At 41.2% G+C, this 22,812-nt stretch overlaps 1 protein-coding gene across 1 annotated transcript in view; it reads right to left on the bottom strand.

Moving 5' to 3' along the window:
• Positions 1 to 22,812, bottom strand: part of LOC126252033 (juvenile hormone esterase-like) — a 61,326-nt gene that overhangs the window by 26,804 nt on the left and 11,710 nt on the right. Inside the window, exons 3-7 of the mRNA XM_049952818.1 lie at positions 19,303 to 19,579; positions 14,728 to 14,913; positions 9,263 to 9,462; positions 6,074 to 6,224; positions 3,280 to 3,461 (exon numbers count right to left, since the gene is read on the bottom strand). Coding sequence (XP_049808775.1) covers positions 3,280 to 3,461; positions 6,074 to 6,224; positions 9,263 to 9,462; positions 14,728 to 14,913; positions 19,303 to 19,579 — 996 coding nt within the window. The remainder of the gene's footprint in view (positions 1 to 3,279; positions 3,462 to 6,073; positions 6,225 to 9,262; positions 9,463 to 14,727; positions 14,914 to 19,302; positions 19,580 to 22,812) is intronic.

Below are 22,812 nucleotides of genomic sequence, written 5' to 3'. Positions count from 1 at the left end.
TTCCAATATATGGCCACTGTCGCACTCGAATGACCCCCCCAAAAATTTGAATGTTGCGTGATTCGACCAGCCGGCCAAGTTGAGACCCACAATGAGATCCCTTTCAAACTCCGTCAGGTACTGATAACGCTGTCTCACATGAATATGCAGCTTCTTCGTGTTCCTGACAACTATAATCCAACATCTGACACTATTCACGCCCCTTGTTACCAGAAATACAAACAAAATGAAACATTAACAACATTACGGCACTCTGGTGGTCGTTCCACCTATTACAGAGAATTTCAACTCTGATCATTTACACACCGGCTAACTGTATGTTCGCGTTCGAAGTTCCACTGAGATCCTGCCGTGGTTTCTGCGTGCTTCACCTTTCTTGTCAAGTAACGTAGATCTCGTCATTTTTCAGGTCAATATTTCCTTCACCCCAAGTTCACGCTTAAAGGTGATTCGGGTGAGAGGCACCCACATGCCTTGCTCATACTGTGGTATCAAACAGTCAGGCCTGCAAGATGAGTGGTCTGCCAAGCGAGTAGATTCATTCTTATTTATCGAGTAACATGAACTCTCGTACTCACAATTAAGTTACAAATTATCCTCCTGTATGAATAATACGCAACGGAAACGCATATCTGACTATCAGTAATTTACAGAACTCTGACTGTTCACTAGGCACTGGCAATACCACATTTTCTTTTTGTCTTTTATTTAACGGCTTTTATCAACACGTGGCCACCGCACTGAATATGAATGGCGCACACATTATAAATTCGGGACACCATGACAACATACAATTCGAAGGAAAAGTCCACCAATCTTTATCTTTTCACTAACTTATTTATTCCGATAAATTCTATAACCTAGTGGGCATGGCTTTACATTGGTGATTCTCTACCTTATGGTCTCGTAATTATTTAACGCTACAGTGCACTTTCTGGATAGGAGGGTGGATCTTTTATTATATCTCACACTTCGACTCTCACAATCATCATCACGAAACTTTCCTCCAGATCGAGCGGTACAGAAGGAACAAGCATAACCCACTAATCTTTTGAAACTACCTTGCTACTCTCCCATGCAAACCACACATACCCAAATTACATGACATACACCACACTACAACATGGAATACAATACAATAAATAGTCAAAACACTATCACTTTCAGCTTTCCCACTTCAATTAGTATTTATCCCAGTTTCACACGACACTGCCCCACTTTGTAATTCTACTTTTCTACTATGAACTCTGGAGATATATGCACGTCTTCCTGCGCAATGCAAGCCAAGTGGCGTTGCTGGATAGACGGCCGACTCACCTTGCTTCTCTCTCAGAGTTTGAATCTAGCGTCACACGGAATCATATCACGCAAAGTAATATTAAGAACATATTCATTACACACGCGAGTCCTCAACTGATACCATGGACGAGTACTTCTCTTTATCCTTTGTCTCATACACAGATTGAGACTCACACAGTACTCATCACGTGGAAGTACTCGTCTCTAATTTCAAGTCCAGCACACGCCATTTCTTAAATATTTCAACTTATGGTACACAAGCTATTTCTTAAATATTTCAACTTATTGTACACACGCTAGTAATTCAGCTTAACTTAAGCACACGGAAGTATTTCAACTTATTGTTACATGTGGATTCATTGTGACCGTTGGTCACTTTCGAAGATTACTACGATCCCATTAATATTACCTGCCTGACATTTAATTCTCCCCACAAAAGTTCCTGAAATAGAGAAATTATTATTCCACATGCATACCATGTCTCCACTCTTTTGTCTTTACGGAGCACACCTAAGACAGGTCTTAACAACACAAGATCCAGCGGCAGAGTGCTGAAACATGGCCGTTCTTCAGGTCCTCTCGCACCTCTGCTGAAGTGGGGGAGCACCTTGCTACCGTATTGGTCAGCCACATTTCAGGCGCTCAAAGCTCAGGTAAATTTCATCTCTTTGGTCCCACCAAAGGTGGCCAAAGGATCGTCTCAAAGATGATCATATATTCACATTCACTATCTGCGGTTAGCAGACGACCATACATTCATTCATTTCACCGATCTCACCAAACTGGATGTAGGGATTTACTTTGTGGGAGTGCACATGTGATCAATTAAATAAATAAATTGTCATTCTTTCCCACACTGGTATCCGGCTTCGCTGTATTAATTGAAATTGAGTTATTTTACCAAAAAAAATGTGTTGTTCTGGCAAAAATAATGAAGTATGTTGTACCTATTTTCAATGTCGGGCGGTACTGTACCCTTTCACGGGTTATCGAAATTACTATGGTAAGAATTTTGTTTTGTAAAGTTTGCAACGACATACATTCTCCCGAAACTCTTTCTAAACTGTCAGTGGTTTCTTATTACGCAACCACATCGTCGACGACACATTAAATCATAATCGGCCTTCCTGCTTTCTTTCTTGTGGTAGCACATGGATTCTTGTATGAGTGTGAAAATGCATAATGTTTTATTTTTTCAAAAAAAAAAAAATATATATATATATATATATATATATATATATATATATATATATATATAAAGTAACAGTTGCACACACTGAGTATCTGACGTTTTGAAATTTTCTATCCTGATTTTTCTCCTGATTTATTAAAATACTAGGATGATGTATTGCAGTTTTGGAGCCTTTGAATCTACATCTACATCTATGTGGCTGTTCCGCAAATAGTGGTGATGTGACACATTATTAGAGAAATTAATCTCCCGTGAGATTTTATTTTAAATTAAAATCGCAAAACATCAAAAATATCTTAATTGCATGGTAGAGGTTCATGGAACCACCTTCACACTAATTCACTATTATTCCATTCTCGAACAGCGTGTGGAAAGATAAATAAAGTAACAGTCGCACACAATGGGTATTTGACGTTTTCAAATTCTCTGTCCTGATTTTTCTCCTGATGTGTTAAAATACTAGGAATTATTTATTGCAGTTTTTCAGCCTTCTAATCTACATCTACATCTACACCTACGTGGCTGCTCTGCAATTTGTGGTGATGTGACACATTATTATAGAAATTAAAATAAAGTACCTATCCTTTCCTGATCTCCCATGAGATTTTTTAAGTTAAAAACGAAAAACATTAAAAATAACTTAACTGCTAGTAAATAATAGTGATGGCTTGCCGCCCGTAAATAATGCTCAATTGACAATGTAAGGTACAGTGCAAAATTTCAGACACGTGTGATCATTAGTTCTTTAGTTCTCCCACTGCACGCTAGTAGACGTAACAAATACTCACATACACCAGAGCGTCAGGATTATCTGCAGAGATAGTGTCGTTGCCGAAGTAGAACTCCCTCACTTTGGCTGCTGCAGCTTGTTGTTCCTCTACTGTTGACAGGTGCAGACAGGGCCCCACCGACTCCACAAACTGGTTGTTGAGAGTGTTGATCTTATCGGGCTGGTTAAGTATCCCAAAACCTGAACAAAAACAGACAGCAGTAAGTACCGAAACTAGATTCGTGCACGGTGCAGGTTTCCGCACACACTGCCCGTGCCTCATAGTCGGGCTGTTAAGAGCGACGGGCTAGCCCTCCTGAGTCGTCGAGCTGGCGAGCTGACAAGGGAGTGATCTCAACTCTCATGTCGAAATCGGCAGTAATTTTTTTAGTTCTCATAGTTAGCGCCACTAAAAATACTCAGTACAAATTTCAGCTGCCAGTACACACTGCAAGTCTATTTTCTGGCTTGACTCCTGCCAACTAAGAAACTTCTACCCTGGTTATGGCCAGCTGTTGTGCATGATCGGGAATTACAGCCCTCGCATTATCACTGCAGCAGTCGGTGAGGAGGCTTTGTAAAAAACGAAAGGTGATTTGTATTTTGAGACTCTTCCGTTTGGTCCATGTCTGCAAAAAGAACAATATGGGATTGTGGGTCCGCCTTGCTGCAAAACACTATTGTTTTATGTTCTTTCCGAACCTAGTTTCAGTGACAATATCGAAATCATCAGTAGGTTTTCCTTTATTTGAAATTAGCATTGTTAGAAACATTACAAAACGTTATCATACGTGTACTGTTTGGTTCCAGCTCCTGTATTATATGAATACTCTTATAGCACCTAATTTACTTTTATGTCACAACATGGTTTCTACGTTTGTTGACGTTTTCCCGGCATAATTCCTGTGTTTAGTTGCCGTTTCTTTAGCATACAGCATGTCATCTGCAACTCCATTAGCGGCTATTATTAATAGAATTAACGTAAACCGTTGCTCTGTACAGATCAGTGCATTTTTTAGTCAGCATCACAATGTTTTTTAGTTGCAATCACTGATACACCGATGTTTTATTTCCTGTGTTCCAAATCTGATTATTTATTGAGACTCCATCCACGAGCCTTGGTGGGTCCATCAGTACCGACCGACCGCCCCGTCCTCCTCCGCCAGCGGTGTGATTGGATACAGTATGTAGGGGTATGGGGATAGCACTTGGGATCAGAAACGGAGAGAGTCCTAGACTAATGTTTCGTGTGGCATACTTTACAAATCAAGGCACGACTGCTACATGAGTGCAAACGCGCTTCAGTTGTTCCCACTGTAGTTCCACGAGTATGACGTGTCTGGTAACTGTGACGCTGCGGTCGCTTCATGCTCGACTTTTTCTCTTTTACGGAAGCATGTAGGAGTTCAAGGATAGTCGTGACTTACTATAACCATGGAAGATGAGTAAACGATTAACAAGTCGTTAAGACCGATTCTCGGTATCAGATGGCCTAACGAAGCTATGTTTTGTGTGACTGTACAGGGTGTAAGACGAAAATTGCTTGATGCAGTGTACACAGTTCCAAATGTGTTCCATTAGAGGACTGATGTCTGGAATAGATAAATAAATATTCACTCTCACACAGACATACACAGGGGGACTCACCTAACATGACCACTGGAAACACCTACCAAACTACAACAAACACGGAATAACCAATTCTGCAGACCGAAAGAGAGAAGAAGGGCTGGTGTAAATGGTTAAGACAAACCACTGAGAAAGGCACGGAAGTATGATATTCAACACATACTTATGTTCTTTTAAAGGGAAAAATATAATAGTTTTCCATTTAAAAAAACATAAGTATGTATTCAAAATCATACTTCCGTGCATTTCTCAGTGGTTTCTATTAACCAATTCCACCAGCTCCTCTCCTCACTTTCGGTCTGTGGAATTGGTTATTCCGTGTTTGTTGTAGTTTGGGAGGTGTTTCCAGTGGTCATATTAGGTGAGTCACCCTGTATAGAACAGTATTCGCTGATAACTGATAAGTCATTATATCGGTACATAATGATCGTCAGCCCTAATGGTTGCTTATGTCATTTGGACAGCTTGGACACTGAAACTTGCTCTTGAAAATGAATATAAAGCCGAAATCATGAGTCTGTGAAGTAACTCATAATAATTTACAAACTAATGGTGGAAATGTCTTTCAAGAAAGTTGTGTATGTAGCGGCAATGCCACGAGTCCGCGGCTATACTTGCGAACTCGTGTACTCGCTCTCGTTTCTGAGCGAGTCGAGTCCACTTGTGGGTTGGGTTGTTTGGGGGAAGAGACCAAACTGCGAGGTCATCGATCTGAGTCCACTTGTACCCGACAACAGGCGCCAGTGAAAAGTGGGCAGCGGCGACGACTCGCTATTCGAGCCTTGGAGCACACTGAGATAGAGTTCGGAATAACGTCATATCACTCCCTAGCGAGTTTCAAACGAGTATACGGAGCTCATTTCTGATCAGTACTAAGCACCACCGTCGGGTGACGCTCTCTACCATACGGGTCAGGCCGCAAGAAAACAGCTGGTGGGCTCAACCAGTACCATGTACTACCATAACCGAAATAGGACCGAGCTTGCATTTACTCATTCATTTAGCAACGCGAGATTACATTTGTAGGCCTACTTAACCTTTATTTATAATCACGCAGTAGTTTACACTGAAACTATTAATATTTTATCGGTGATTAAGGTGTATCCCAGAAGTCTGTACTAATATTATTACATCGTTTTAGGGATATGGTGCACTCCTCTGGTGTATAATTTGTAGATACGTACCAATTTCACCGGAAGTGACACCTGTCATAATGGGCACTTGCAGGAAACGGCCATCGATGAGCGGCTGGATTGGAGGTTCTGAGATGAAAGCACCCTCATGTTCTGCTTCGATGTGCGGTGACCAGAGAGCATACGAGTACAGCAGCTTCTCCTGAAACCAAAAACTTGTTCTCGGAATAGTTACATTTATTACTTCCACATTGTAAACAGTGCATTAACAAAAAGTGAGTCCATAAAAAATATTCTTCTTGTTTCCAGCTATCCTGGTGCCCGTAACCGGGCTCTTTATTGCCAGTCTCATGAAAATCTTGCATTGTCAAAATATTTGCTACCACGAGTTGATCTACTTACACAGGATTACTATTACAGGCTTCTAGCCGTTGTAGAGGAGACTTAATAGAGAAAGTTCTAATAAGGAACCGTGGCCATTAATACGACGTTTGAATACAAAACTGGTTTGAAGATCGGATCACTTTTAAATTTCGCACTTCAACTGGGAAGAGTCATTCACCATTCTAATTATGACATCACATACCATTTTCATTTGACTACAGCAACGGATGCAAGAAACTGGTACACTGCTCAAAAGAATTAGGGATATATGGCTTTGGGCGTCTACCGTATTCCACTGGGCAGAAATTGAGTACTGGATATGTAACCAAATTATACCTTATCTTTCACAAATTAAACCATCAATATTGGTATAACATTACTTTGTAATTTTATAGGTAATTCTAACTTATTGTAATGTATCCCTCTATTTTGTGTACCGTATTACATTACAATTGTAGGTTTGAAGGTGTTCAAGTGATGATCGAAACCGGTCACTTTTTAATAAACGTGCCTTACGATCTAGACTATTATAATTAATTTTAAATAAAATCAAATGTATGGGCAGACCATTTGCTCGTCTTGCACATCCTATTACGCTCTACGAGCATCGTGATGCTAAATGTATATTCAGTTTCAGAGAGGGAACGTGTTATCCCTCTGCCGCTAAATACTGTCGTCAACCCCGTAGTGTCACCTGTTCAGCTCTCAAACAGCCCAATGTGAGTTTACACGTTAGATAAGGGTCTGAACCGCCAAGTGTCAGCAAGCGAAGGTCGTCGAATGATATGTACGTTTTCACTACACACAATGAAGTGACGAAGTCAAGGGATAGCACATATACAGACTGCGGAAGTATCACGCACACAAGGTATAAAAGGGCGGTGCAATTTATACTCAAGTGATTCATGTGAAAAGGTTTCCGACTTGATGATGGTCTCACGACGGAAATTAGCAGACTCTGAACGCAGAATGGCAGTTGAGGCTAGAAGCATGCTACATTCCATTTCGGAAATCGTTAGGGAATTCAATATTCCGAGATGCACAGTGTCAATAGCGTGCCGAGAATATCACATTTCAGGCCTTACCTCTCACCACTGACAAGGCAGTGGCCGGCAGCCTCCGTTTACCCAACCGAGAGCAGCGGCGTTTGCATAGAGTTGTCAATACTAACAGACAAGCAAAACTGCGTGAAATAACTGCAGAAATCAATGAGGGATGTACGACGAAAGTATCTGTTAGTGCGGCGAAATTTGTCGTTAGTGGGCTATGGCACCGGACGCCCGACGCGGGTGCATTTTACCGCCACTGCGCCTCTCCTGGGCTCGTGACCATATCGGTTGGACTCCAGACGATTGGAAAATCGTGGCCTGGTCAGATGAGACCCGATTTCAGCCGGTAAGAGCTGATCTTAGGGTTCGAGTGTGGCGGTGGAGAAGACCCCACCACGCCAAGTTGTCAACAAGGCATTGTGCAAGCTGGTGGTTCCTCCATAATAGAGTGGGCTGTGTTTACATTAAATGGAATGGATCCTCTGGTCCAAGTGACTGGAAATGATTATGTGCGGCTGCTTGGAGACCATTTGTAGCCATTCATGCACTTCATGTTGCTAAACATGCCACTGGTCAACAGTTGTTCGTGATTAGTTTGAAGAACATTTTGGACAATTCCAGCGAATTATTTGGTCACCCAGAGCGCCTTCCATGAATCCCAACGAACATTTATGGGACATAATCGAGAGATCAGTTCCTGCACAAATCCTGCAGCGGTAGCACTTCCGCAGTTATGGTCGGCTATAGAGGCACATTGGCTCAGTATTTCTGCAGGGGACTTCCAACGACTTGTTGAGTCCACAACGCGTCGAGCTGCTGCACCCGCCGGGCAGTAGGGCGTCAGGCACGATATTAGGAGGTGTCTCGTGACTTTTGTCACCAAAGTGTATATTCTGCTAGTTGATTATGTTTGTTTCACCCTAATTCTAATTCTGCCACTCCAGCCACTCTCACGCCCTCCTCCTCCACAGGAGAGGTGAAATGTGTAGGGAACGGCACCAATGAACGAATGACCACAAAAACGTTTGGATATGACACTAACACCTATCATTCATATTCATTCTCTCTATCAACAACTTCTCATACCCACTTCTACACTTAGGAATGCATTGCATTTCTTATCCCAGATTTACATACAGACAGAAGCTGATCGATATGAGTACCACTTTTTTTGAAACTGTTCCACACACTCAAAATTTATGGTTTAGACGTGACCCCCATCCCGATCCGACACTACACCTCCGCCATGAGCCAGTTGGCTACAGAACTGTTACCACTCAGCCAGGCAATAATGAATACTATGAATGTGACACGGATATTCGCCGTTTTAGACTATCTTGCGTCAACTCATCAGATCCCAAATTCCAACCTCCCCCACTCCCGCCTAACACCTAGGAGTGAAATGTCACAGAAATTCCACCTGTCAGATGAGCACCATTGAAAACGATAGATTGGTCACACGTTAGTTCGTTTACGATTACTTTTACGTATCTTCCCCTCGATATCCTACGCCATCGATAAGGGTGCGACGGCAGTTTTACCCCAACAGCGTATTTTTATTGATAGTCAATGACATGTGTTACAAATTTAAGTGAAATTGTTCCAGACGATCCAGCAGTACGCTGCTGGAACCGACACATGCATACATATGATAAGGATACTGTGCTCTGCTGCTGGAGTGATACCAATTAAACATATATTTTATATATACTTCAGAACATTAATCTCTTTAGTCATTATGTGAATGTGGATTTTCCGAAAATGCACCATTAGATGATGCTATGACTGCCAAAATCATACATCAAACCTCGTCTGTCAGTATGAGTGAGCTGTCCACCAGCAGGTCCGTAGCGTTGACAGAGCGCAGGAAGTCCACCAGCTGCTGGGAGTCATCCGTCTCGAATCCCAGGGCAGCCCCCAGTCTGAAGGCGTTCCTTCGAGCCGCTTCCAGGGGAGCTGAGGACCCGATGAAGTTACCGCTCTGGATAATCAGCCGCGAGAACAGGCCTGTCGGAATGACAAACCGTCGAAAGAAATAGTTTCCCTGAGACATTGTCCGAGCGAGATATTTAATTTACTTCGTATGTATTTTGAATTGACCAGTAACATGTCAGCATCGTAGCACTAGGTCTTGTACTGGATGACAGTTACTGAACTAAATGAAATAAAATCGTCAACACTTCCGAACGGTTTGCGTTAGGAGTTCAAACTGCACGGTTGGACACGGGGCATGATGGAAATTAGTATGCGTATGCGCATGGTTTGATTTATCGACGAAGCCCACTTTCATTTGGATGGTTTCGTCAATAAGCAAAATTGGCACATTTGGGAGACAGAATATGCATTCCGCTATCGAGAACTCTCTTCGCGCTCAACGGGTGACTGTGTGGTGTGCAGTGTCCAGTCACGGAATAATCGGTGCGATATTCCTTGATGGAATGGTGACCACCGAACGGTACGTGAGTGTTTTGGAAGATGATTTCATCCCCATTTCCGAAGTGACCCTGATTTCGACAAGATGTGGTTCATGCAAGGCGGAACTCGACCCCGTCGAAGCAAGAGAGCGTTTGATGTCCTGGAGGATTACTTCGGGGACCGCATTCTAGCTCTAGGGTACCAGAGGCCACTGGCATGGGCCTCGATTGGCAGCCATGTTCTCCAAATCTGAACATGTGTGACTCCTTTTGCGGGGCTACATTAAAGACAATGTGCACAGCAATAACCTCAAAACAATTGCTGAGCTGAAAACAGCCATTCAGGAGATCTTCTAGAGCATCGATGTTCCGACACTTCAGCAGGTCATGCAGAATTTCGCTATTCGTCTGCGCCACATCATCGCCACTGATGGTATCGAACATGTAATAACCTAAATCCGAATATCTTTAGTGATGTTTACATGTTGAATAAAATTTGTGCACGTCATAGTTTGTACATAATTTACGTTTTTTCTTTTAGTTCAATAGCTGTCACCCTGTATTCCGTAGGAAGCTAAATTCTTTGTTCGACGTCTCAATTCACTTGGTTCTGCTGAACAAAAAACTTTAACGGCAATATGAACCATGTCCCCCTCCGTTGCAGAGTGGACAACGCGACAGACCTCCAAGCGGCGGCCACAGGTTCGAAACCCGTTACTGTCAGGAACTTTTTCTTTGTGGGAGAACTGTCCTGGGGTGCATTCAGCCTCGTGATGCCAACTGAGAAGCTACCTGGTTCAGAGGCAGCAGCTCCAAGGTCGAAACGTCGACAAGGGCCGGGGGTGCGGAGTGCTGATCCCATGCCCCTCCATGCCGCATCCGATGACGAATGTCAGGTCTACACGACGATCGGTCGACTATCGCGTCGTTTGCAAGGCCTGATCATGTGGTTTCCTTTCCACATCAACAATATGGCTTAGTGTATACATGAAGCTATCAGTTTCCTCCATCCGTTTGAAAAGAAGGTTGGAGAAACCATGTCAGTCCCGAATTTTTCGTAGCACATTTTATGGCTTAATGGACATTTCTGAGGTCTACACGTAACAAGTCTCACCCATCACCAAATACTGGACATAAAACACATAGCTGCTAGACTACACGAGAAGAAAGGAAATTTCTTGTTTCTTCACTTACATCCGAATTCAAATGTGATGTATGAGTTTTGCTTAGACTGCTATTTTTCGGGAAAAGTTTAATCTCCAGTTTCGTCAAACTCAGTTTGATGCATGCATTAAATCAGTGAAACAGCTTATGAAATGTGCATAACTTTCTCTACCATTTTCTGTGAGTAAAGTAAGCGAAACAGAACTACAAGGTCACCACGCAACAGCAAAGCTATCTCGTGGGAAACTGAAGCTACTAATTTAATAGTACTGAGAAAGTTTTACTTATGGGTCAATTGTATTGGTATCAACAAATTAAAGATGAAAGCTTCTGAGTTATTTTTGTCTTATGAAGCAGAAGCGAAGAAAGATTGCAATGAACACTAGAACGTTGTTCAAATACACAAAGGAAAAATATGAGCGTTATACTGTCTTTTGCGAATGTGAAATGTATTATTTAGACCAAAAATGTCTCAGGTTATTTAAAAGCATCATCATTGGTCTATGTTTTTGATTCCTTAGATAATTTCCATGTATCTATGTTCTTGATTTTCTAGTGAATATCAAATATTGGAGGATTTGAAGAAAATATGTGAACATAAAACGCATGGCTTTCATAGACTATCAAAACGTCTTCCTTTGTCCAAGTACAGAGACGGGAAATTGCACTACAGATGATGAGGTTTCCTGCAGATAATTTTTATCTTATTGTAGTAAATACCTTTTACGAACGTCACGAAATTCGAACCTAGAATTTTATCAAGAATAAACCCTAGTTTCCTGCAACAGAAGGTTGCGCATCCGTCCTCTTGCCATTTTTATAAACAGGAATAACTTGCACCATTTTCCAGAGCGAGAGATTCTCGAAGAATGCTAACTAGGAAAGAGGTTGATTCCTTCGCTTCGTACCAAATCTAAGGGAAGTACATGTTTTTGAAGAAAATTTCCAGCCGGGTCCTCTATAAGACACACGTATCCAGTAAGACACAAAAATCACTGACAGGTTCTGTAGATGCAAACAGTTATCAGTGAAGACATTGACAGCGAATTATAATATCGGTATACTACTTTGACACTTAATAATCAGTAACGTACATGTCGTTTACCAGTCTTGCCATAGTAGCCCACGCTAATTTGTTAATGCAATGCTACATCAGAATTAAATCTACCGTATAAAAGTTCATCCCCAAGCTATTGCATTGTAAGTTCAGTGTGCCTCTTAGCACCGAATACATCTTTGAATTGAAGAGAGCGTCACAATTTGAATTACAGTTCCGTTTTGTTTACTTTAGAAGAGAGTAATTGTGATTCAGTTTTCTAGTCATATTTTTTATGGTCGTGTGACATATTGTAGTTCATGATGTCAGATGAGACCAATGCAGTTGCAATGATTAGGGGTGCAGATACGTACTCGTCAGGAGAAAATAACCAGATAGAGATAAAAAATTAAGCAGTGTGCAGTGAGACGACGAAAAATTCCAGTATAGGGTGCTGCAGTTCGTAGGTAGACATTGGAAATTCAGGTGCTGATTCGTCACCTGTCCCGGATACACCCACACGCGAAGAATATATGTCAGAGTCTAATGTGTTCACAACATTAACGGAAATCTTGTAGATAGGGTAACCACAGCTACGAGTCATCATCTTGTGTATTAATAAACGTTTCAGCCGTATTTAGTCCTTTATTTTTAGATCACTACCGGTTTCAGGACACTAGGAGCCACATCTTCAGATGAACATCTGCATAACAATAAATCAAGAAGGAAGAACCACCTCAGACATCCACTGATGTTTTCTAAATTATTTTAAGATTTTTTAAAAAATTTAAATTTTCTACATAAGAATATTAAAATGTTTGTACTGGCATAACTGAAGCATTATAGCTAAAAGCTCAGAACTTTGGACTCAACATTCATTGTCCGTCAGAATAAAACACAGCTAAAATGCGATATTTCATTGAATAAAAACACCCGAATGCATAGATTCCAATTCCAAATGGTGGATGGAACCTTTTTAGCTCAAACGTATTTATGTGAAAACAATTTTTTACAAAAAATTTTAAGTTTAAAAAATCTTAAAATAATTTTAGAAAATTATCATATCAGTTGATGTTTCATGACGGTTATTCCTTCTTGGTCGTTGTTATGCAAATTTTCACATGAAGATGTGGTTCTAAGTGTCCCGAAATCGTTAGTGATATCAAAATAAAGGACTAAATACAGCTGAAAGGGTTTACTAATACCAAATATTAACGGAAATTCTGAAGAAGGGATATGAAGAGAGTGGTACTAGGACGGAACATACAGATAAAGAAAACAGAACAGAGTAGTAAGGATCTTTCTGCAGAGACTGGTGAAACCAGTAAGGCTACAAATCAAAAGACAGACGTGCTCACGACTCGCTTAGATCAGCACGTCAAGAGTATATGAAAAGTTTTAAGAAGTTCGAATCTGAAATAGGTGAAGTGCAAAAGGAACTCAGCGGAAAAACTGCTATCTACGACGAGTATTTGGAGAGACAAGACGAAGAAATGCAAAAGTGTAAACATAGGGCACAGGCCGTTGTACTGAATCAAATTGCTTACGCACGCCGTGTGGAGCAGATATGCAGTGAGGTAACCATGACACGATCCCTAAATTCGAAATGTTAAACAGGAGATTGGGCAACATATGAAAAATGAACTCAAGTCATTACAACGCGCTGGGGGCGTAACAGGAGGCCATATAATTGGGTATACAAAATGACGAAGTCTTCCTTAGTATTGGAAATTTTAGAAAATTTGATCCAAACGGAAGATGGCATCCGAGGGACTATTTATATCACTTTAAAGATGTGCTCTCTGAACTATGGGATGAAAATCAGAAGATATGATTCGTTACCTGGGGATTGAGAATCGGACAAAAATGAGAGACATGAGCTAACTTGGAAAATGAGTTTTTAAAACAATACTGGTCCACGTGAAAGGTTCAAAAAATGAGCTCTGAGCACTATGGGACTTAACTTCTGAGGTCATTAGTCCCCTAGAACTTAGAACTACTTAAACCTAACTGACCTAAGGACACCGCACACATCCATGCCCGAGGCAGGATTCGAACCTGCGTTCGTAGCGGTCGCGCGGTTCCAGACTGTAGCGCCTAGAACCGCTCGGCCACTCCGGCCGGCTCCAGACTGTTTCTCACCACCCTGTGTAAGAAATAACAATTCGAAATTCGGCATACGATAGCAATCATTTTCATGTTAAAAATAGGTAAATCCTAAAATCTAAATATTGCAATTTTCCGAAACCATTAATCGGATTTTGAAAAGTGAAGCGCTGAAACGCCGTTTAATTTGTCTCTTTTAGAGCCGTAGCAGCATTAGTTACTACCATTTGAAAAAGCCAAGTTGGTACCGATATCGGCGAGCTTTACATACATGTAAAAAGAAACTATACATCACTCAGTAACAACTTTTTCACAACTCATTTGGGCGAAGACGGACTTATGGTATCTTATACGGTTCAGGAAATATTTGAGCTGAACAGCTTAGCTTATTCACGCCGTATATCTTGACATTTGAAGTACTGTTCCTCGTACGTACTTTGCGATTAAAAGTTAGACCTGGGAAATAACTAATCCAATGATGATAGCCTTTTTTTCAGTTACGGAAGCCACCAGATCGATATGAATGTCTCTTGAATGACATTACGAACCAACCTGAGGAAAGAGGAGAGACGAGATGTAATGAGACGGCCATGCCTCCCGCACTCTGCCCCTGCAGGGTGACGAGGTCTGGGTCGCCACCGAAGCTGGCGATGTTCTGCTTTACCCAGGTCAGCGCCAGGTGCTGATCCTTGACACCTGCGTTGCCCGGAACGACCTCATCTCCGGTGCTCAGGAAGCCTGCAGTGTAATTTGACACTGTTACCCGTATGTCCACATTCCATTGAAAGCGACTGTTTTGCAACGTAAAAAGTGCTATTCCAAGAGTGTAGCTTACTTTTTTCCATCCAAGCACCTTCACAGTAAGCCATTTCCTAAATGGAATATAACAGGTATAGCTGACAGGTAGAGAAAGAAAGGAGTTAATGGTATGGTCCCATGGATGTTGACGAAATTAGAGCAATTGGACGGCGTTTCTGAAAAAAATCGATTTCTGTTATTTTAAAGATGCGGTTTCTGACATTTGGTGAAGCTATTTAGGTAAGCGAGGGAAAGTTTAAACCATTGTCGCATTAGCGGAGATTTTCTCATCCATGCATACTTAGTGGTTTAAATGGTTAGTTACATGTCCCATAGGTCAATGAATGATTCTTTCATCGAAATTATGTGGAACGAGTCAATTTACGGGGTACATATACATGATTAGTGTTAACATTAATAAGCACAAAGAGAACATTATTTTATTAGTTGTACTCGAGCAACTATACTTAAAAACAATGTTTTTTTTCTCTGGATACCGATTTTTAAGTAGAAATTTATCAGTGGAAACGACGGAATCGGCCAGGAGAAATAATTTAAATTTGATTTGAAACTTTGCTGCATGTCAGACCTTTATGTTATTGAGCAAGTGATTAAAGATTTTTCTTGCCGCACATTGAAATCCTTTCTGAGCCACTGAGAACTTTAATAATGAGTAGCAAAGGTCATTTTTCCTCTTGTGTCATAGGTATGAACATCAGTGTTCTTCTCGAATTATGATGGATTATTTACGACGAATTTCATTAGCGAATATATTCTGTTGTGATGGCGCAGTTAAAATGCCCAGCTACTTGAAGAGGTACCTACATGACGTTGTGCGTGAACACTACATATTATCCATACAACTCACTTTTGTGCAATCAATTCTCTCTTTCTAAGTGATGATTTACACTAGAAAATTATTCCACAACACATTATGGAGTTTAAATATATAAAATATGTCAGGATGTTAACTCGTTTGTTCCCAAGATCAACTATTATACTATGAGCAAAAGTATCTGAACTTAATTTTTTGGGAAGCTACTTGCAGTTCAAGTTATCATCAATTTGAACACCCAAAAATTTGGAGCATTCTACCCTATTTACTTACTGTTGCTCATGTGCTAACTCAGCTGTTACTTTCTGTCTGACGACATTTTTATAACAATAGTATCGTCTACAAAAAGTCTCACTTCTGCTTGCTGAATGTTAAGTAGGTATAAGGAATAGGAATGGACCCAAAATTGAACCCTGTGGGACTCCAATGTGATTTCTGCCCAGTCACTAAAATTTTCCACCCTTCCAGCATTGTTTCAAAAATTCAGTGCAACTTTTTGCATTCTGTTTGTTAAGTATGAGTCAAAACAGCTGTAAATTCCATAAAACTTGCGTTTTTCTAATAGTGTAACATGATCTACACAATCAAATACCTTCGAAACATAACAAAACATACTAACTGGAGATATTTATTATTTAAGGCTTATACTATTTCATGAGTGAATAATAAACAATAGTCTCAGTCGAGCAACCGTTCTGGAATCCAAACTGCGATATGCTAAGTTCATTGTTCCTCCTTATGTGTCATTACTTTTTTTAATACTTTGGAAAAAGATGTCAGTAAAGAAACTGGACAAGAAATGTTCAAGTCTGTTTTATCACCGATCTTGTGATGAGGTTTAACATCTGCATATTTTAACCAGTCTGGAAAAATTTCCTGTGTTAGTGATGCATTACATTTTTCACTAAGGACGTTACTCATTAAACGGTAACAACTTTTCAGAATTCTGCCTGAAATTCCAATATCACCACACGAGCTTTTGTTTTTTAGAATTTTCTATAATTCTGTTGCTTTCAGTGAAGGATGTTGGTGCTGTTTCTAGTTGCTTCACGTTTTCTGAAATGACATCTGTAATACATTCTCCTGCTTATTCAGCTGAACCATATAATCTTCTTTTTAATTTAGAGAGTGACCGTTAAAAGTTATCGCAACATGTGAATTAACAGTCACAACATTGTCACTTAGTTTAATTGTTATGGTATCTTGTACACTGACTGGCTGTTCTGTCTCCGTGTCTCTCATTTGACACTAATCCATGTAATTTTAACCTTATAATCTGCACTATTTATTTCTGTCAGGACTTGCATACTTCTGGACATTCTAATGGCATTCCTTAAAATACTACAGTATGTTTTGTTATATGCAAGTAATGTCGGTTCTTAATTACTCTGGGATTTATATAAGGGGCGATCAAAAAGTTTCCGTTCCAAGGCTTTACAATCCAGAATCGGCATGCCAATCAGGCAAATTCAGCATGAGCTTTGAGGCGATCATCCCACCGATTCACTAGGTAGAAGATAACTGTTTCGTAGAACACCGTGTTCTGCTCCTTGAAAAAGTCTGTAACTGCCTGCTGTACATCCTCGTTCGACGGAAATCGTCGACCCTTCAAGGACGTTTTTAAGGGACCGAAGGCGTAATAACCGCATGGCGAAAAGACAGGACTATTGGAGAGGTCCTCGAGTGTCTCCCTATAGAATTGGCGTTAATTCTACGTTACTGCATTTGCGATGCGGGCACGTCGCAGTAACGGATCAGGATCCACTCTTACTGTTTTACTTCCGCCAGTATCGTCTCTCTCTCTCTTCCATACTTCACAGAAGTTCTCTTGCACACGTTCTGCTTACTCTCTTTATCTTACTCCCATGTTCTCTACGCGGCATACGCTATGGTGGCAGCAAAATGATTGCACAGTCTTCCTCGAATATAGAATTTTTAAATTTGGCAAGTCGTCTTACTTCCTAAGATTCCCATTGCATCTGTTACATTATGACATGGGTATATCGATCTGTTCCAATCTTATCAATGCGCCCTGAATTTTTTCGATGTCTTTTGTCATGTCTACTTGATAAGGACACCAAATTCTGAAACTATTCTCTATCATTGGCAGCATTTGTATGCAATTTTCTTTGCAGATTAACTCTCACAAAGCTATTCATTCATTCATTCATTCAACTTCCCTCATTCTGATTTTATGTGTTTATTTTATTTCATATCGCTTCTTAGTATTATTCCTAAATACCTGTTCAATATGTTCACCACGAATTGCCAATAAAATAAGTTCAGTAACATCGACTCTGATGGATCAGAGTGAGTACGACATTTATGAAAACGTACATGCACCATAAGAGCAAAGGTATCGGGACACCCTATCAGTGGACATTAATATGGGGTGTGTCGACCCTCCGCCTTTATGAAGACTTCAGGTCTGCTGGAGAGAGTCTCAAGGAGGTACTTAAATGTCTGCGGAGGAATGGCAGCACATTCTTCCCCAAGAGCCGAAAGCAGATAAGGCACTGATGTAGGAACGAAGTCCACGGCCTAACTCATCCCAAAGGTGTTCCATTGGGCTCAGATCTAGGCTCAAGGAAGGCTACTCCATCTCAGGAATGTTATTGTCCACAAACCATTGCCTCACAGATGCTGCTTTATGACATGGTCATTGTTGTGCTGATACAATCATTGTCTCCGAATTTTCCCATTCTTCCCCCACACCACAACATCACCTCCTCACTTCACTGTTGCCACTACACATGATGGCAAGTGATGTTCTCCAGACGTTCGTCAAACACAAACCCATCCATCGGATTTTCGCAGACATACCGTGATTCATCACTCTAAATCACTCGTTTCCAGTTATCCACGGTCCAGTAGCGTCGCTTTACACACCACCTCAAGCGTCGCAACAGAAATGTGGTCTTACTAGGAGCTGCTCGATCATTGTAGCCCACTTTTTTAGCTCCCTAAACACAGTCGTTCTGCTAGCTATTCTGCTAGTAGCACTTCTGGATCTCACGAGTGATTTCTTCCGTTGATTTCATGCAATTTTTAACAATCACCCTCCGAAATGCTTGACGGTCTCTACATGACGTCTGTCTAGTCTTGGTTTATCTGTGGTAGTTCCTTAGCGTTTCAGCTTCACAGTTGCATTACCAGCAGTAGCCTTGGGAAGCTTTAGAACGGTTAAAATGTGTCTGGAGGATTTGTTACTCAGATGAAATCCAATGACTAGTCTAAGTTCTAAGTCGCTCTCTACAGAAATCACGAAACGTCCTGCCAAGTTTTATACTGGCGGATCAGCTTTTAGTGACATGTGGTCAACTACGCATTGCATAGAAATGTCCAGATACCTTTGATCAGATAGGCCTGCAAAACAATGGATTTTGCAACATGACCTGTAAATGAATAGAAGCTAAAGGCTGAGTGCAGTTCGTGCAGGGAGATAAATGTTATGAAGCACACACCGAAATATACGCATGTCTTAAGAACCATACCTAGTGGCCCCAGGCGGTAGTTGATGGTGACGAGTATGACACCGTAAGAGACAAGGAAGTCGGGCCCGTGCTCCTGGTCTGAGCCACTACCAACGGTGAAACCTCCGCCGTGCACCCAGAAGAGTACGGGCAGCCCTGCGCCCTCCTCTGGTATGCCCGGCACGAACACGTTCAGGTAGAGGCAGTCCTCGGAGCCGTCACCCGAACTCTGCACGCAGTCGCTGCCGTACGAGGTGGCATTGCGCACACCCTCCCAGCTACCAGCTGGCTTCGGATCCTGTCAAGAGATTATCAGAATTATCTGAACATTGTCGGTCCTACTTCTTTCAGTGCATCAACAGTTTGAGCAAATCGTCATTTGAAAATAGCAAACCGTCTAGGAGGATCAATGTGCAGGGCGTTTCACCGTTGCTTTCATGAAGCTAGATATTTGGGGCTTCAGCTGCGAATTATTACTATGGAGAACAAAGTCTAGTTTCATGATAATTTGCCACTCAACTGTGTGTACTGTTTACTTTATATGCTATCGACCTGCGGCTTCACCTTTCCGCAATTCGAGTTAGTTATCTAAATGGTATATACCTGCTAGTATATCGTGTTGCTGCATTGCAATAGAAGATGTGTTCTGTGGTACAGTTTCTATTCGTGACAGACAATTCCTACATTAAGATAACTTTCACTTCTTACACTGGCTCCCCAATAAACGACTTAGATAACTGCATGGCAATGGACCATCTTGCCTTACATCTACACAGATTTTCACCTCTTCTGTCTATGCGGCCGACCTGAGTCATCTACGAGTGAGGAAAATGGATCATCTTTTTGTACCTGTAGCCTATACCATATCGTCTAAGACTAGAAAACATTCTGTTCCACTACATATGATCAAATGCCATCCTCAAGTCTACGTATTATTTTTTCCTAATGACGACTAATATTAACGGCAGTGCTGTCCCGAATATCGCGATCGTCCTTTTCGAATCTACGGTAAATTTACCTTCCATTCTTCCACAAAGAACTCTTTATTTATTCTCTACATCTATAGAGTCTATACGTACTCTGCAAACGAAATAGCACAGGGTACTAAGCACATACCACATGCTTGGTTTTCTTCTTGTTACAGTCGCGTATGGAGTGCTGGAACAGAAACTGCTTACATGACTGTTAGTCTAGTGGTTCCTGAGACAGTAGATTGATTTCATGATTCGTCTCTTAATACTGGTTTTTGAAAATTTGTATGTAGGCTTTCACGCGAAAATTGGTAACTATTTTCGAGCGTTTGTCAAACAGCTTCTCTTCGTTTCCGTGACGCTCTCCCTTGCACCATACATACCTGGATCCACTCATGGTTACCTACTTCTTTGTACACATTCTACACCTCCTATTACTCATAATCGGCACGGGTCCCATTCACTTCATCTACATCTACATCTCCATGGTTACTCTGCAATTCACACTTAAGTGCCTGGCAGAGGGTTCATCGAACCATTTTCACACTACTTCTCTACCATTCCACTCTCCAATGGCCCGTGGGAAAAAGGAACACCTAAATCTTTCCGTTCGAGCTTTGATTTCTCTTATTTTATTATGATGATCATTTCTCCCTACGTAAGTGGGTGTCAACAAAATATCTTCGCATTCGGTTGATTGGTGATTGAAGTTTCGTAAATAGATCTCGCCGCAAAGAAAACCGCCTTTGTTTCATTGACTACCACCCCAACTAACGTATCATATCAGTGACACTCTCGCCCCTATTGCGTGATAACACGAAACGAGCTGCCTTTCTTTGCACTTTTTCGATGTCCTCCGTCAATCCTACCTGGTAAGGATCCCACACCGCGCAGCAGTATTGCATCAGAGGACAGACAAGTGTAATGTAGGCTGTCTATTTAGTGGGTTTGTCGCATCTTCAAAGTGTTCTGCCAACAAAGCGCAGTCTTTGTTTCGCCTTCCCCACAATAATATCTATGTGGTCTTTCCAATTTAAGTTGCTCGTAATTGTAATTCCTAGGTATTTAGTCGAATTGACAGCCCTTAGAGTTGTGCGATTTATCGTATACCTAAATTTATCGGATTTCTTTTAGTACTCATGTCGATGACCTCGCACTTTTCTTTGTTTAGTGCCAATTGCCACTTTTCGCACCACGCAGAAATTCTTTCTAGATCATTTTTTAATTGGAATTGATCGTCTGGTGATTTTACTAGACGGTAAATTACAGCGTCATCTGCAAACAATCCAATGGGGCTGCTCAGATTATCACCTAGATCGTTTGTGTAAATCAGGAACAGCAGAGGGCCTATGACACTATCTTGCGGAACGACAGATATCACTTCTGTTCTAGTCGATGATTTACCGTCTATCACTACGAACTGTGACCTCTCTGTCAGGAAATCAGGAATCCAGTAACACAACTGAGACGATACTCCATATGCACGCAATTTGATTAATAGTTGCTTGTGAGGAACGGTATCAAAATCCTTCTGGAAATCTAGGAATATGGAATCGATCTGAGATCCCTTGTCGACAGCATACATTACTTCATGGGAATAAAGAGCTAGCTGTGTTGTACAAGAACGATATTTTCTGAATCCATGTTGGTTATGTATCAATAAGTCATTTTCTTCAAGGTGATTAATAATGTTCGAGTACAGTATATTCTCCAAAATCCTACTGTAAATTGAGGTCAGTGATATGGGTCTGTAATTCATTGGGTTACTCCTATTTGCTTTCTTAAATATTGGTGTGACTTGTGCTACTTTCCAGTCTTTAGGAACAGACCTTTCGTCAAGTGAGCGGTTGTATATGATTGCTAAGAAAGGCGCTATTGTGTCTGCATACTCTGAAAGGAACGTGATTGGTATACCATGTGGACCGGAAGACTTGCCTTTCGTATGTGATTTGAGTTGTTTCGCAACACCTAAGATATCTTCTTTTATGTCACTCATGCTAATAGTTGTTCTGGTTTCGAATTCTGGAATATTTACTTCGTCTTCTTTCGTGAAGGAATTACGGGAAACTGTATTTAGTAACTCCGCTTTAGTGGCACCATCATCGGTAACATTTCCATCGCTATCGCGCAATGACGGTACTGACTGCACTTGCTGCAGGTAATGCTTTGTTCGTAATTTCTCACTTCATTATTGCTCCCACTCCTACCATTTTCTTACTTAGTACTAGAAGTTGCTCACATTACTTTAGCGTTCTAATATTTCTCGTGATCACTTTAATTAACATTCTCTTTTCATCTGATTTTTGTCCCGCTGTTCCTTCTGAGCCATTCCCTCGGAATATTCTGGTTGTAATGAAGCCATAAAGACATTTTTAGCATAGAACCGCATGTAGTACGGAAATACAACGTAATAGTTTCTCCTTATTTCACGTAAGGTAGTACTGGATCCGTTAAAGTCGTCCCAATAACACATAATTCACAGGAGGCTTACCAGTCTCAGTTGGACTACTACTCCTCTTGACTTCCGCCAGCTGTGACTCCTGGAGGAACCGCTGTTTCG

This window comes from Schistocerca nitens, chromosome 4 (genome assembly GCF_023898315.1).
Source record: "Schistocerca nitens isolate TAMUIC-IGC-003100 chromosome 4, iqSchNite1.1, whole genome shotgun sequence".
Lineage (NCBI taxonomy): Eukaryota > Metazoa > Arthropoda > Insecta > Orthoptera > Acrididae > Schistocerca > Schistocerca nitens.
This window is presented reverse-complemented; position numbering and strand designations above follow the sequence as displayed.